Raw genomic sequence first — 17,496 nt, 5'->3', positions numbered from 1 at the left:
TAGTTACACTACGTCGTCTTCACACTGTCCGGTAGAAAGAGATGCAAGGTCAGGGGGTGGTCGGTATAAAAAGGATGCTTTGATCAAGTGAACTGATGACAGAACCTACACTGTATTCATTCTTATTTGGCTAAAAAGGTAAACAATCTTTGTGTGTCTTTTTAATTAAAATACTATTAAACAAATAAACTACGGCCAAAATAAATGGTTTAATTACGCAATACATCATTTTTGCTTGTAAGTATTTAATTTGTCATTATGTTTTATTGTATAACTTAGTTTTTAAATTAATTCAAATAAAAAGACACTCAAAGATTGCTCAAAATCTAAGACAAGTAGGAAAAAAAACATTATATGTCGTCGGTAATAGCCATTTAAGTCCAATAGGCAAAAAAATAAAACATAGATGTTTAAAATATCGTTTTTATTGACATTTTCATTTTTGAATAGTATGCAAACATCACTCGATCGTTCGACCATTATACATTGGGTTATACGTCATTTTGAGCATATCATATAATAACTATAAGTAATGGCTAAATCATACTTATGGAACTTCGTGTTGACTGATTTCAGTTGAAGAAATTAAAATTATAATTTCATAAGGTAAAATGTTCAGTGGCCAAATCGCGTATAACTGATAGCATATTACTGAAACCAGCCTTACTTTCGACTATAACAGAGAACTGAGTGGAAAATGCAAGCCTGGATATTCAATAAATAATAACGTTGAAATATCAATTCAATTATTAAAAAATAACATAAAATTGAAAAGAAATAAAATGAACACATCCTCTTTGGATAGAAACAAAACGAAACACAGGAATCAATATCAATATCGATTATTATTTACAAATAAAACAACTGATAGTATTACAGAGCACTATTTGCATTTTAAACACGTGTCCATTCAGATTTTTATCATGAACATAATGATGTATTAGGTAGCCTATTACATACTATTACTATGAAATAATAACTGCTGCGGGATGTTTGAAGAAGAATCTCAACAGAATTCTAACTTTGTGCTAAACAACATTATTAGTAATTATTGCTTGAAAATTAACATATAGGTATTATTATGTAATAAAATAAGTGTAAAAAAACAGAATATGGAATATTTGGATATTTAAAACATTGGTTTGTAGTATCTTTAAAATTGTAAAAAGGAATAAGACTAAAAGGTGCTAAGAATGAATATTTGGGAGTGGTGTTAAAATAATGGCATCGTATTCCGAAAAGAGGTGAAACTTATCATTCTGAACAACTTCTGCTCTACGAATTTGAAATGTCGGTACTACATACTTGCCGGTAAAGTATGATTTTAGTTAGCGGCACTTTTAGTTGCAACTTTGGGATAACAACTTTTCATTATACCTGGTTTTAATTGTCCAAATACTCCTTACAAGTAAAGTGAATAAGATAAATGGCCATGAATAATAAATAATGAACGCGGGTCGGGTACAGGAGACGCGGCTAAATACTCTTGTTTTTATATTAAAATACATGGTATTGGATATTAATTACATACTACAAGCGAATATTTACAAGATACAACACGTTACAAGCTAGATACCTGCCTCCCGATATATGCTGAGGTGGCTCTTAGGCGTTAACTTCACTTTAAGATGAACTAAATCATTACCATTTATATTGAAATTTTATTCCTTCACATCAAAACGCAATATTACGTTAATCATGAGAAATTATTTGCGCCATTTGGCCCTTAACAATATTATAGATGGCACCACTATCTGATTCCTTATTTTGTTCTATTTTTGTAGTGTAGTTCCGCCAAAGAGTCACCAGAGCGAGCCACTCTTCACATAACAACAATCTTATGTTCGCCTACATTAGCCAGTCTTTCGTTTACTACGCTATCCTACGCCTACGCTCTAGCCGCGAGCGAGACAGTATGTTTCTTTCCCTTTCATTCTGGAGATCTGACGGTTCTTGGATGGAATATGTTTTTGGAATTGCAATTTAGTTTGGAAATATACCTTTGGTTCAACGCCATCAGACTTCAATCGGAAACGAATTGGACTCAACAGTACTAGATATTATGTCTTATTCGATTCGACAATATATTGCTCCAAATTTCAAATGTCCACTGTCGAACCTAGAATCTGATTTTATCAATTGTTTTTACATTATTCAACTGTTTTAAGGATTTTATTAAATGTATTTATTAATTATTATTCGTATAAAAGTCTAAACTGTGTTCATTATAATATAAAGCTGTCCGTCAGATCTCCCTGTACCAAACGCTTAAAATTCAGAAAATAATTGCACAAACTCTACAGAGAAAACAGGCATGGAAGTAACATTGTTTCTTATCGTTTTGTCCACAAGGTCTAAAGTTAAATAACTTGGCACCTCGCATTTTTGGCACCACTAGCGTTAACCGAAATAAATAAAACTTAACTCCATTAATTCATAAAATTATTCGGTCACAGCACCAAAAAAATATATCGAACAAAAATTAGGAACAAGGTGCCTTACCGGAGCATTTTTTTTACTGTATAACATACAAACTGTTTCCTAAACACCGCTGAGAATAGCACCACAACGCTGTACAAAATCAGAAATTATTTAAAAACAAATGTCCATGTATTAAATGCAATATATCTTCCTTACCTACGCAAATTGACCAACTTTGTTTAAAAATAGAAATTTCATAGAAAAAGAATCTCGCGATATACACATTATCTTGACCAGAACGACTGTTTGAACCTCGACAGATATTAAACCTTATACCGATAGTGAGTATGTTCAACGCGTATACTTAACACACACCATAAAGCTCTAAGAGGAAGCCTCGCTATACAATAGTTAAAATAATAATGTATTTAGTAATTAAATATATAAATATCATTTCTTACATTTTCACAATCATACAAGCCTAATAATCCTAGTTATTTAATATATCCATCGATCGAAGACACAACTTGGTCATATTAAAATTAATGAATTGAAACTAACAAGTATTTTAGGCCATGTTAGTGAATTTTACCTTTTGAGCCAATGTTTTTTTTTGTGTTAAGACTCAATAAGTATATCGGTGAGACGTGTGGTTTACACTTTAGGTTTATTAATATTTATCAAACAACAACATACATTAATTTTCGTTATTTCTTAAAAATTGGTTTGATATCTGATAATAATGAATGTACTATAGTTTGATAGCCAATAATATTTAATTCTCCCTATAGGAAATTCCGCTTACACGTGTTTATCATATTTTTTCAGTTTCAAAACAGCTTTTCAATCAAAGCTCCGATGCTGCAATATGAATTCAATGGCGAATAAATAGATAAATATTACCATTTTGTGGCTTCGTCGGGATTTACATTAAAGCATTCTCGATGTCCGTCTAACACGATCGAACTTTTGACTTGGCTAATTTAATTTACAATTTAATTAAAATTTCCTAAAGTGTCAATATTTTTACATCTTCCCTTTATAACATTCGTGATAGTGCAATAGATTCACAAAAGACTAGTAGGTACACTTTTGGGGGTGAAATGCATGTTTTATTACTAGGACTAAACATATTTATTTATGTTTATAATGTCACGTAATCATAACCTACTTTTCTGTAGATATGAAAGTGCTTTTTCTGAAACGAACGAACGAGTAATCGAGTTATAATTAAAATAATAATACTTGTATTCAGTATAATTGGATTTTCTTTGATTTTATATGTTCCTTCTGCAAAAATACACTTTTTCAGCCATACAAAATTCGTAAGTTCTCCTACCTATCTACATTTTATGTCTATGGTAGACTCATAATGTAAAAAATAAAGCTTGACTAAAGTAAAGCGACGGTTTAAATTGATAATAACTATTATTTAGTGCTTCGGAAGTATTTTTAGATACTATGGACCTTTATATCTGCCAAGTACTTTTTTAGAAACAGACAAAGAATAGGTTATTTTTATGTTTCTGATAAAAAATTTATGGTAATTATAATTGGAAGGTCAATTTAATCACGCTAATTATGCGAATCGAAATTTAATTTCTTCTAACGTATAATTTTATTGGCCCATTCACTCACCCCAGTAATTTGCCCAGCCAACGCCTCATTTACACCTACAGTTTACTTAGCTCATATTTTATGTCTAACATATCTTATTCTTCAGAAATACAATGAACATTACGCGCTAAGTATAGCCTAGTACTTATTCAAGCAAGCTGTTTTAATTGATGATTTTGACATACTTGGTCATGCGAGAAATATGTATGGTAATTAATTAATTAATTATTTATCTACTCTAAAGGTGACTAATTCATATCATACTTTTAAAATTGAAATCCAATATGGCAGCCGATATCACCAAAGTGTTAATAGTGTTCAGAAGAAACGTTTTAGGCTGTCCACGAGTTATTAACATGGCTTTCTGATCTTGCGGGAAAACAGAACACTGCCAATTGCAAGACGTATTCACGGAAACTGATATCAACACTCTGATATGATACGAACTACCATATCCGATTCCAACTTATTACAGTGACAAGATTAAACTACATACTTCTACACCAAGTATCTCCGTCTGCGAACGTGAATGGAGCTTTAGTACTAGGCTCACAGGAGTCTGTGGAGCGTTCGCGCGCCTCTGCTTGCACTTCTGTAGGCGTTTGTTCGTGGTTTGTCTGCGAACTCTCTAGGCTCGTACTAGGGCGGCAAGGTGACGGCGGAGGTCGGTGACCCTCGCTCGGTTGCGCTCGGCTCTTCGTAGGTGGTTTCCTTCTCCGTCTGGATGAAAGAAAATGTTCTGTCAGATCATAAACTAAATAATTATAGCACGAGAGAGACATTGCAACTATAGGACTGAAAACTTATAGATACCAGGATCGCATACGTACGTATGCTATACGTCTACTGGCTGGCTGAAGCTCGCGTCAGAAGCCGTCAGAATGTTTGACGTAATATAAAGATCTAAAATTCACGTTATGCCTAGTCCAATGTCTATGTCGAAGTTCACGGCTGGGGACAGGTAGTAATCCATAGTATGTGAGGTACATAAGGTACCAGGATCGCAGACGTCCTAGTTGGTGTGACGTGGACAGCGTGCAGGCGCGGGGCCGTGTTTTAAACTACAGTAGTGTGACATAGGTACCAGGATCGCAGACGCGCGCGCGGCTACTAGCTGGCGAGCTGCGGGCGGCGCGCGGGCGCGGGCCATAGTTTATACTACAGTAAGTAGTATGAGATATGTACCAGGATCTCAGACATGCTAGCTGGCGAGGCGGTTGTAAACTACAGTAGTGTGAGATAGGTACCAGGATTGCAGACGTGCTAGCTGGCGAGGCGGTTGTAAACTACAGTAGAGTGAGATAGGTACCAGGATCGCAGACATGCTAGCTGGCGAGGCGGTTGTAAACTACAGTAGTGTGAGATAGGTACCAGGATCGCAGACGCGCGCGCGGCTACTAGCTGGCGAGCTGCGGGCGGCGCGCGGGCGCGGGGCCGAAGCTCGCGCGCAGGGAGTCCTCCATCAGCCGGCACAACTTGTCGCGGTCCGACTGAAATTATAACACTTGCATTAGATACTGTCGACTAAATAAGAGCCTTATCCTCTGAAGGGTTGCATTTATTTAAGTCATATAACGGAGATTAAAGGGCCTAGTGTAGGTATTTCTAAACTGATCGAGCAGTGAAAATCGACTCAAATTTATATGGCACGGGGCTAGTGCAACGCAATCAACGTTTACTCGCCGGTGTTTAAACTCACACTCCGCATACATGACAGTATGTAAGACTAACCACTACACACACACACACACACACGTACCTCGTGTATGAAGCCCAGCTGCACCAGCTCGCCGGCCAGCGCGTGCGCCGAGTCCCGCCGCGACACCGCGCACGTCAGCTGGCGGTTCATCTTGTCGTCCATGCGCAGCAGGATCGTCATCTGAGGGGGAGATACGAACAACAGTCATGTCTATCTTGGCAGTTGTATGGGGTGTATAAAGATATATGTAGAGCTAAGTGATATTAGTAGTGGGTTTAGTAGCAAGACCTAGTCGGCACGCGACATCTGGATAGGCGCGTTTGATGGTTCCAATACCGGTATCTTTGCCAGGCGCAAACAAGATACAGTTGTGGTGCTAAAGAGAGCAAAAGAAGATATAGAGAAAGCAGAAGATATTTGGTACACGTTAATAATGAAGGGGTACTTAAGATGCTACATGGTATCATCATCTATCCACAACTCCAAATTACCAGCAAGTCCTGCGCGTCTTGCTGCGGCTTCAGGCTGCACATCATGTTGACTACTCTCCGCGTCTCCAGGTCTCTGGGCTCGGGCGACGCTGATTGGACAGACTCGGCGAGCCGCCCGGCGGAATCAGGACGCCGATGATTCCATATGTGAAGTCACATAGCGTTACGCCACGCTATTCTTATCAAGTTATGCTATAAATGCTCTGTGACGTCACAATTGCATTCCATGTAAGTATTTAAAACATCCGGTGACACGCTGGCGCCGCGTAGCGTCATCGTCACGCCCTAGACCGGACAGATAGCGGGTAGAGCCTCAATTTCCGGCAGTATACAACCTTTCAATCAAGAGATACTAAAATAGTTGCCACAAAATAAAACATCTATCTATAGCTATATTTACCAGCAAGTCCTGCGCGTCCTGCTGCGGCTTCAGACTGCACATCATGTTGACCACTCTCCGCGTCTCCAGGTCTCGGGGCTCGGGCGACGCTGATTGGACCGACTCGGCGAGCCGCTCGGCGGGCGAGGCGGCGCGCGCGCACTGACGGAACCCATACGCTGTTAGCGGGTAGATGCCGTATCTGTGGAGGGGGGGAAATGTTAGGGAATGTCTGGATACTTTGTAGAGTATAAGGGATTATAGATTTAGGCCATGTTAAAATATTGAGGTGTATTTCGGGTTTATTAAGAACTTGACATAATATTTATCACTTAGTTTATGTCGGTAAATGTTTTTATTTCCTACAATATGGCTTCAACGCCTGCTCCATTTGATATAGTTGGCCCCCGGAAATATCTGATACAGCGATTGCTGCAGTACTTGTAGAAGTTGTCCAGTTTCCCTTGAACCTTGTAAACTTTCTAGGGCGAAGGTAGACAAGGAGTGTAAAGTACCAGGATAACAAAACCCAGGTAGACGGACTCACTTGACGTGTCGCCACTACACAAGGGCGATCTAGCGCATCACCGCGATAGTCTATATCGACGAAGCACCAGAGTAGCAAATCATAGGTAGAGGTGATAGATCTACTTACTTGACGTCTTCTAGAAACTTGTCGAGTTTCTCCGGCGCGGGCGGCAGGTCTCCCGCCGCTAGTTCGTGCGTCTCGCCGCCGCGCACGCACCACGCGAGGGCGCCACTAGCGCCGCCGCCGCGGTTGCAGACCGAGTCCGATATCGTCTCTGATATGTTCGCTGCGAGAGGGAAAGGTATTGATTAAGGCTTGATCGTAAGATGACGACGTTACGTTCTTCAGCGAGACGATCATATGTATGTAAAATTGCGTATGTAAGTAGAACCCCAAGGGTACTGACGGCCGATAGTTCCCTCTTCTACGAATTTTGGAAATTTGCGTGACAAACAAAGATTCTGTGAAAATGTTTTTATTTAAATTTCAAAACTCGTAGAACAAAAGTTGTTCAGAATGACCCTCTGAGTTACCCCCTTTCGGCTTAGTGTACCCTTTTTGCAACACCCTGTATAAATTCGCACTCTGCAAGTTAGACCGTTGACCTTAGGCCGGTAATGTCTTGTGAGTGTTGTATCGCTCCATGGCAGAAGTCTTTGTTCAACAGCAGATATGACATAGTAGTATTTTTGATATTGACAATAAGTACCTGAAGTATTGACGAGAGTGTGCGCCGCGAGCAGCTTCAGTGAATGCACTTCGAACAGCAGCGGGTGGAACAACAGCTCCCGCGCCGTCGGCCGCGCCGCCGGGTCCTTGTTTATACATCTGGAAGGTAAATGTATAAATAGATAATGGTCATAATATCAGTCAATCATCGATAAGTAAAGTTTAATCAGGAGAACAAATATACATCTAGCAGACCAAGAGCCTTACGCACCTAAATAAAGTCCAGCCGCTGGCTGACTCGAAAGTCGACCACTGTAGCTCTACTTCCGCAGCCGCTGTAGTTTAAACCTCACCTGTATATAAAGTCCTTCTGCCGTGGGTCCTCCAGTGACTCCACAGTCCGGACGATGTGTTCCTCAGTGACGTGGCTGCCCGAGTCCCCGTTGCCCTGGATCTCCAGCGCCGCCGTCTCCAGGGCGCACATGCCGAACGAGTAGATGTCCATGGCGGGGGTCACCATTTGTGATGCTGGAAGTGGATTGAACGGTTTGGATCAAATAATATGGAGTGTAGATAAAATATAAAATCAAAGTAGGTAACTAGGCCCTTAAGAAGTTATTTTAGCATATCGATTTGGTCTAGTCTATGGCTTAGAATAAAATCGTATAAGGTATCACCATCACAACCCATCATGTGCTCACTGCTGGCCCACGGGTCTCCTTCCAATAAAGGAAGGGTTTTAGGCCTAGTCCACCACGCAGGCCCAGTGGGGGTTGGTGGACATCAGGCATGTTCGTACTAAATTATGACTGAAGTAACTATACTAAAGCACTCACATCCGTACTCCGGCGCTATAATGTGCATGTTGGTCATGTTCTCGCGGCACGTCTTGACGTGGTGGTGGATGGCGTCCGGCGCCACCGAGCCGATCTTCACCAGCCCGTTGTGCTGGATGAAGATCGTGTCGCACGTCAGGTTGCCGTGCACGATCGGCGGCGCGCAGCCGTGCAGGTAACTGTGAAGATAGAAATATAGATAAAGCAAGCTAGCTAAGCACAGCGAAAAACGGTCATTGACCTTTATATATTTGTCTCTATAGTGCCCTCACGCTTGCACAGTAAGCGAGCGTGAGGGCACTATTTCTGGTAGACCAAAAAGAATAATAAAATTAACAAGTTGTAGCTTAATTAGGGTACAAAAGGCGGTCTTTTCACTAAAAAGATTAGGAGAAATTGAGATTGGTTTTAGTTTAATTAATATACTATGCAAAAGAATAGTTAAACGTGAAATATAGTCAATCGTGGCTCGCGCAGCAGAGCAGCGCTCCGAGACTTCGCTTTTCGTCAACAACAGTGACCCCTTGTTTCATAACCGCCATTACCTGAGCGCAGACAATATCTGCGTGCACCACCGCTTCCACGCCTGCAGCGGCAGCCGCTTCACGTTGCGCTTCGTCCGCTTCAGGAACTGCTTCAGCGAGCCGCACGACATGTACTCCGTTATGAATATCACCTGGAATGGAGGGGAGAAATCGTCAGTAGGAGATTGAGTTTCAATTAGGAGAGGGAACACATTAGGCGGTTTGAAGCGCGCGCGGTCTATCGAAGGCTACACGCAAGCGCGCATCAAAACCCCTAATGTGTACTAGCTCTAAGAAAAGAGGGTTGCCACGGACAGGAATAAAAAATGCACTATACAACTCATGAAAGTAGAAAAAAAACATCTAACTCGATGATTCAAGTATTGTAATACGTAAATCTTGATTTTTTTGGAAACTTATTTATTAGTTACTTTACAGTAATGACCTAAACAGACTTGGTGAAACAGACATAACTAAATATGATAAATATTGATATTTATAATCGCAGGATATTCATATTCTATTGTTAAAGTACTAGCAATAATAGGGTAATCGTTTAGCTAGAATTATTATTATTGTTCTTTAACTTTATGTTTAGCTATTCATAGTCAGTAAATGAATTATCGTGCCAAATTACTGTTATGTAAACACGCAATGATCCATTTATAATCGGCAATTATTGTTGAAATTACAATAGCAAAATGGAAAATATTTGAGACATTAGGCAATTAGGGGTCTTTCGGGGTTTTTAGATTTACTTTCCACGAATTTTCAGAGGTCTTTTAATAAGTTTTCGGAATGATGAATGAGTAATTCCTTGATTTACATTATTTAAGCAACCCGTAACATCACCAATGACGTTTCAGCTGTATCACCTTACGTATTAGTCCGGTGCACCACTACCAGTCAGCGACTGATAACTTTTCTGAGTGGATCATCCTTTCACCAAACCAGCTACCGCTACATGGGTTCGTTATCGACGCAGATAAATATTACTATATCGCGATTCGCCATGAATACGACGCTGTGATTCGGGAACGCGCACTAAACGAGTTTATCGACGTCGATAACTAATCCGTGTAGAGGCCGCAGTACACACGGTAGTACGAGTATTATTAACAATAGCGGAAACTCACCCTTGGCTTATCATTATGCGTATCCGTCCAGTACCGATGAAACTTCACAATATTCGGGTGCTCCAACCTGGTGAGGTTATCAAACACCATCTGTATCTTGTCCTCCTGCGCCTTGAAGTTCTTGCGCTCGGAGAACTGCACCTCGTTCCAGACGACCTCCACGCCCTCCTCGGTGTCCATCGCCAGGTGCGCCACGTCGATGCCGGGCACGTCGCGCTGTTCGACCTGCGATGGATGGCGTGCAAGAATTAGTGACGTGGTGGGACACATGACGAGACATTCATGTACTAAGGTTCCACTCAAGAGAGCCACGAACAGGAACTTTGCCCCTCTCAGAATAGACGAGATATTCGCGGGAGTAACTGCCTAAGGCCTTATACAGAAATAATGCTTGTTACCACAGCCGATAGATTTCTCTATGGAGGTTTTATAAGCGCTTATCAGCGCTGGTTCGGAAATAGTATGAAACAGACAGGTAGCTTTCTTTCTGTATAGGGCCTAATGCAAATCCCAGCATATGTATGAAAGGTACCGCCAGGTACCAGATTATCACTGTACTGGCCCTAGATCTTCGCTGCGTCGACATCATCTCTATGCTCGACTTATCACGAAGGCTACATACAATATTTAACTTAATTTAAGAGATATGTCGTGTGCCAGGGAATGCCGAGTAAGCTAAATTATTCCTCCTGTACCAACCATGAAATGGGCACGGACATATACTTAAAAACTACACACAGACTGTTACTTTTCGTAGCAAATAATCAATATGATGTTGTAAATAGGATCACAAACGATACCACTTGCGAAACACTCTAACAGCTTAGTGACAGTAACGGTGCGGTTTTCCAATAAACTGGGAATTAATGGAGCCTTCCATATTTCAGTTTCGTTCACTAACTCTACCGCTTGCATGGTAGGTACTTGTCAATAAATGGCCTGAACTTGTTTTCAATATATTTGTTACTTAGGTATAACTTATTTATGTTTGGTTATTAATCCGCTGTGGAAACTTCCATAGACTAAGTTATTCGCATTAAGGGCCTGCAATAGGCAATCGAGGGTTGGCATTGTCATAGAATTATGTAGTAAATGATGCTCTACAGCCTTGAAAAAAATCACACCGGTAGTCGAAGAGTCTAGCTAGGTGCTGAATCATTCGAATTTAAGTAAAAGCTTATGGATAACTGTAAACTAAATTCAGAATATGACGAAAAACCAGTAAATGACACTCCCGTATTGTAACAACTGTGTCGTAATCATCAAGAATTTTCATATGATTTTTATCATATTATAAAGTTAAAGGCTTCGACTAGGCGCTAAATACCTTGTTTTTTAATAAACACACACTTATTTTGTGTAAATTAATCCCAAACTTGAGCAATTTTTTTCCCTCAAATCTTCATACAAATATCTATGGCGGTTTTCTGTGTTATAAAATCATAAACACAAGTGACGTTTGACTCAGTTGGCCGCTGGCCTCCAAAGAAGGGTCACGTCGGTTTAGGCAGCACTGACAGCTCGCGATCTTATCGTGTACAGATACAAAATCACTGCACATTGGTTGTCATTGCACTTTTTCAACTTTTATGACACCAACATAATTTGATTTGAAATTGAGGAAGCATAATTCTTCCAGTATATTCAATACATTAAATTAAATTAGATAGTGTGCAATATTCTCGTGACATTACAGTCTCGTAAAGGTCTGATGAGGAGCAGGAATATAGCGAATGGATGTAAGTGATGACAATACGCACGAACATTAGGTTAGGGATCAAAAATACAGTCTCTCTTGGTGCTGGTTGAGGTATGGTCTCGTGAGGATCTGATGAGGGCAGTAACACGGTGGTGGCTCAATTTTATTTCAAAGATGTTAATAGCTAAAAGCATCGAGTTTGGGCTATTAAGTATGTTTTTCAGAGAGAGAGAAAGAGATTTTATTTTTCCTCTGGATGTGTTAGGTTTACTGGGTTTACTAAGTTAATTCTGTTAATGGCATCAAGTTGTTATGTGTTCATAAGTAATAATTATTTATTAACAAAATGCTGTTGGTTCTCCACGAAAATGTAAAAATAAATAAAAATAAATTCGTAACGTAAAATTGTCAATGACGGAATTTCTTCTATAGACAGTAGCCACAACTCGAAAAAACAAACGATAGATGGCGTGATTTGAAGATAAAGATACATTTATTCGACACATAGACAGCAACAACAAAAAAAATACAGATTTAAAGAAAAAAAACACATAAGTACTTATACAAAACAACAAAGAAAAAAAAGGATACACATCAAAATAACTGGAAAAAATATAAGCCCCAATTTACTTGTGTGGGACAGGGAGTACCATAATATTTTTTTTGGGGTACTCCCCATCTATTCGAAATATCAGCTTGATATCTTTACCCGTTTCTGAGAAAAAGGGCGGTGACAGACAGTCAGTCAGACAGACGGACAACAAAGAGATCCTATAACGGTTGCTTTTTTTCTTTTGACGTTCGAAACCCTAAAATTAAGTAAAAATATTATGCTGCTACCAAAAAAAGCGGTATATAGTACTAAACAAATTATAAACAAACAAAAAACCCGACTGCACGCTAAAAATATGAAAACAAGTCCCAATGTTAATGGAAAGTATCGTAGGCGGGGATCAGCAGAGGGTTCACCATTTAGCTGAATGTTACTTAGAAAACGGCCTTGAGTGGCGGTCAAGTTGGTCCCCGCCTGCGATACTTTCCATTAACATTGGGACTTGTTTTCATGTTTTTAGCGTACAGTCGGGTTTTTCGTTTGTTTATAATTGTATTTTTTTATTTGTAACTTTTTAGTTGCTTTTTAACAGACTTCAAAAAAGGAGGAGGTTCTCAATTCGTCGGGAACTTTTTTCTTTATATTTTTTTTTATGTATGTTCACCGATTACTCCGCCGTTTATGGACCGATTTTGAAAATTCTTTTTTTGTTGTATTGCATTGAGCTCCCAGGTGGTCCCATTTTTTTTTCAGAATTTTAGTTCACCCCCAAGGGTGGGTAAAGGGGTAAAAACAGGGTATGAATTTCCATTTTGGGCACCTAGTAACCGATTCTAATGAAATTTAGAACGTAAATATAGTTCTTATAGCAAAAAAATATGATGGTGACCTTGAGCTGATCTGATGATGGAAACGGAAGGCAGTCAAGGGAAGTCCTCAACAGTATATTTAACTGTACTGTTACTGTTTAACCCAGCGTACCCCGATTATCTCAAAGAGCGATTTCACTTTCGACATGAATCCCACAGCCGGGGATTACGTTCTTCAGAGAACCTACGGCTGAATATTCCACCTCATACCACAAAATTCTTTAGTGACTCTTTCACTATACAAGCAATCACCCTATGGAACGATCTCCCACTTAGTATACGGAAAGCACCGTCATTGGCCTCATTCAAAAGGATGTTAAAAGACCATTTCCTCGGCTCTTGATTGAAGATCACTATATCCTCTTTAATATGCTTATTATTATATATAAGTAACATGGTATGTAGTTTATTATATATTAATATATATTTTAATATATTATATATTATGATGCTAGGTATATAAATTATGTATGTAAATATATTGTAGGTAGTATGTTTTGGTATATTAAATATTTATGGTATATTCTTTATTCCTGCTACACTTTACCCTTTACATCTAAATATCCTTCCACCCAAAGGTTGTCTGGAAGAAATCGCTTTTAGCGATAAGACCGCCATTTGTACATATGTGTTAGATTAAGTTTTGTATTGTTGTCCATATTTTTGTGTGCAAATAAAGAATATCTTATCTTATCTTATCTTATATATAGCAAATACCTCGTGATTAGGCTTGAATGATTCGTATTGATTAGTAGGACTTTTTGGTATCATTTGCACCTTACTTTTGATTGAAAATTATTGCAAATATACTAAAAACTATAAAATAAAAATACCTAATAATTAAAAAAATTTAAAAACCGACTTCAAAAAACCACTAAAATGAAAGAAATAATTTAAGGTTTACACAAATTCTACTCGTATGTGACAGTACAAATATACCTAAGCAGGAACTGTTCTTTTTTGATGTTGGTGCGGTGACAAAGTAATCTAAAGAAATATGGCACCAACTTCAAAAAATAACAGTTCCTGCTTAGGTATATTTGTACTGTCACATACGAGTAGAATTTGTGTAAACCTTAAATTATTTCTTTCATTTTAGTGGTTTTTTGAAGTCGGTTTTTTAATTTTTTTAATTATTATTTTTATTTTATGAAATTTTACGTCAGTAGTTCATGATCATTTTTTATTTCAATAATTTTGGTGTTGTTATTTAAATACCTTCAATATGCATATTTTTATAATGTGAAAATCAAGCCCTTTCATTTGATACCTTACACGGCAAAGTTGAATTATTATTTTTTCGATCATCACGTTATGTCCTCTAGAGGGCGCTATGTTCATTTTAATGGAACGTCACATAGCCTATAACCATCGCGCCATCAATACGCTTCTAACAATACCTCATACATCAAAATCTATCAAGCCGTTTAGGCTACAGGAGGGAACAAAGAAACAGACAAACATACATACATACAATCAAAAAACATTACCCTCCTCTTTCGGCAGTCCGGTAAAAAGGAGTAAGACAGGGGGTCATTCTGAACTTTTGCTCTACGAGTTTTGGAAATTAACTTTGTTGGACATGTGACTTTTTACCATGGAAAACGAATATTTTCTTTCGCGAATTTGCAAATCTCGTAGAACAAAAGTTGTTCAGAATGACCCCTTGAGTCATCCCCTTTTGACTTAGTATAGCCCTTTTGCGACACTATGTATTTACTTTGCTTTGTCGTCGGGGTTCAGTTGGCTGGAGAATGCCCGAAACTTATTATCTACACTTTAATACTTGTAGTTACCTTTCTACAAGTAAATACCACATTTGTTTGAGAAAGCTAATCGGGTTCCGAGTATAGAGTAAAGTGGCACCCCTATTAATTTCTACTCTTTCCTGGTGCCTACCAGTGTAAGTAAGAATTATACTTACTTACCCTAAAATCACCCAAAATGTACTTGAACATAATTGTCAATAAAGTTGGCGAGTAAAAGTTTATCGACCCACTGTGCAAACTTACATGTGTGCGTGTCACTGCGTGTGCTGTGTGAAGAGCATTGAAAACCCAAAATTGGCGCGGCACGTCACCCTGTACGGGCCCTTAAAGATTAAAAGCGAAATAAAATAGTTAAAATGCGAAATTCCATCCAATCATCAATTTGATTTAATTTGGGCATTTATCGTAAGTTCGTAAGGACAATAATTACGTAATTTACAAATAATTCAGTCTTGCACCTACCTGAGATCAAAATGTGTACACACATATTGTTTTTTGTGGATACAACATACACACTCTACATTTTGTTTGTACATCTAGTACCTACCTACACTACCATTAAACAACAAGTATCAATCTCGCAACAATCAAGGGGTTTAACGCAAATATAATCCGAGCTTTGTTTGCGGAGTTCGCCTGAAACCGCAACCACTCCACGTTGTTTACATTAGTTAGCTTTGTAGCTAGTCGCATCAATACTTTTAAGGGTAATTAAGAGAATAGGCTGGAGAAATAGTAAATAAGCTCGCAACAACAAACAGAAATGAAGTTACCTACGCCACCCACTCGATAGCACTCTTAAAAATTATAAACGAGTAAAAAAAACAAAATTAAAACATAGAAGATATAGTTCTTAAAGTTAAACTAGAATTTTATTTCCCTTTAAGTGCATTTAACATACTTTGTCAAATAGATCTTGTCTATTTACATTTATATGCGTAATAATAAAAAGTAGTTTACATATTTATAAGGAAGTCACATATCGATGTTGTTTATCACTTATCAGTTATCGTATAGGTATGTAGTACTTACCTATATCCTATATGTAAATAAATAAAGAAACTCATCAAAGTTGTCTATTATAAGAACACAGCAAATATACTATAATTTACAGAATTCCGTCATCAATAGTTAAACAAATATGTGCTAAAATAGACTAGACCTATACCTACTAAAATTATATGCACATTTTTTTGTGAAGGATGGAACATAATATGATACGCATTAAATACACGTGCAAAAATACAACGTCATGTGATATTTGATCCGATGTTTTATTAATAGTTTTCATTTATTTATAGAATCATAAACATCGCTAGATATGCTAAATGATAAATTGCCGATCAAGCTAATAATACTCATTGAAAAAGTTTTTAAAGGCAATACTTACATACAAAGACATACTTAATAAGAGTAGGTAGTTAATTAGGAAAATAATACCTACAATGACCCTCGTATAGGCACGTATAGGGCCTACGAAGTAGTAAATTCTGTTTCTGTTGTGTGTATCTCTCGAGAAGGTCTGAGTTTGTGCGTAGTTGGTCTAAAAATACCCACTCTAATGGGCGTATACTGATGGCCCCTCATTTGGAGCGACTCGACCTCCATAATCATTTGAGGAGCAATCGGTTGACATCACAGATACAAATTGACATTGCTGTGCATTTTTTAAACCTTCGATGACTTGAAGGTTTAAGGCATTCTTACCAGAATATTTGGGAATCAAACAAAATAGATTGTATGCTGGAACTGCCTCTGTGGTCTAGTGGTAGAAGCTGCGCTTCATGACCCAGAGGTCCCGGGTTCGATTCCCGGGTGGGACCATCAATTTGTGTTTCTAAATTGTGGTTCTAAGTTTGGTTAGGACATAGAAGGCTGATCACCTGATGTCCGAAACAGTGAAACGATCCATGCTGTCGGATGGGCATGTAAAGCAGTCGGTCCTGCGCCTAGCTCTCTCCAGTCGTGTCGGTCAATCCGTCCCATTGGGCTATGAGAGTGATGGAACAGAGAGTGCTCCTTTGTACTGCGCACACACTTGGGCACTATAATCTACTCCTGCGTAGATGGCTGATCTCAATTGAGATTGGCCGCCGTGGCCGAAATTCGGCCAGGAGGACATTATTATTATTATTATGCTGGAATTTTCAGGAGCATTGTAAAACAGCTATGTTTTTTGTCGACTAAGTGGTTAGTCCACTGTGCAGATGTGATAATAAATGAAAAGAAGAAAGAAATTCACGACAGAGACCTGTAAAATGGAGTCAAAATATGGAGGACGTTAGCCAGCAAGAGGAATCCATAT

At 38.6% G+C, this 17,496-nt stretch overlaps 1 protein-coding gene across 2 annotated transcripts in view; it reads right to left on the bottom strand.

The window, feature by feature from the left end:
- Window positions 1–407: 407 nt before the first annotated feature.
- LOC105397313 (nuclear receptor-binding protein homolog) overlaps window positions 408–17,496 on the bottom strand; it is a 51,066-nt gene continuing 33,977 nt past the window's right edge. Inside the window, exons 2-11 of one of the 2 annotated variants that reach the window (XM_048623672.1) lie at window positions 10,302–10,526; window positions 9,187–9,317; window positions 8,642–8,820; window positions 8,159–8,333; window positions 7,846–7,964; window positions 7,263–7,422; window positions 6,629–6,809; window positions 5,798–5,917; window positions 5,410–5,528; window positions 408–4,758 (exon numbers count right to left, since the gene is read on the bottom strand). In XM_048623672.1, the coding sequence (XP_048479629.1) occupies window positions 5,436–5,528; window positions 5,798–5,917; window positions 6,629–6,809; window positions 7,263–7,422; window positions 7,846–7,964; window positions 8,159–8,333; window positions 8,642–8,820; window positions 9,187–9,317; window positions 10,302–10,526 (1,383 nt within the window). In that variant the 3' untranslated portion in view covers window positions 408–4,758; window positions 5,410–5,435. The remainder of the gene's footprint in view (window positions 4,759–5,409; window positions 5,529–5,797; window positions 5,918–6,628; window positions 6,810–7,262; window positions 7,423–7,845; window positions 7,965–8,158; window positions 8,334–8,641; window positions 8,821–9,186; window positions 9,318–10,301; window positions 10,527–17,496) is intronic. The other variant, XM_048623673.1, reaches the window with a different exon arrangement.

This window comes from Plutella xylostella, chromosome 10, assembly GCF_932276165.1.
Source record: "Plutella xylostella chromosome 10, ilPluXylo3.1, whole genome shotgun sequence".
In the NCBI taxonomy this organism is placed as follows: Eukaryota; Metazoa; Arthropoda; class Insecta; order Lepidoptera; family Plutellidae; genus Plutella; species Plutella xylostella.
Note: the sequence above shows the minus strand (reverse complement) of the source record. Positions and strands in the feature narration are given on the sequence as shown.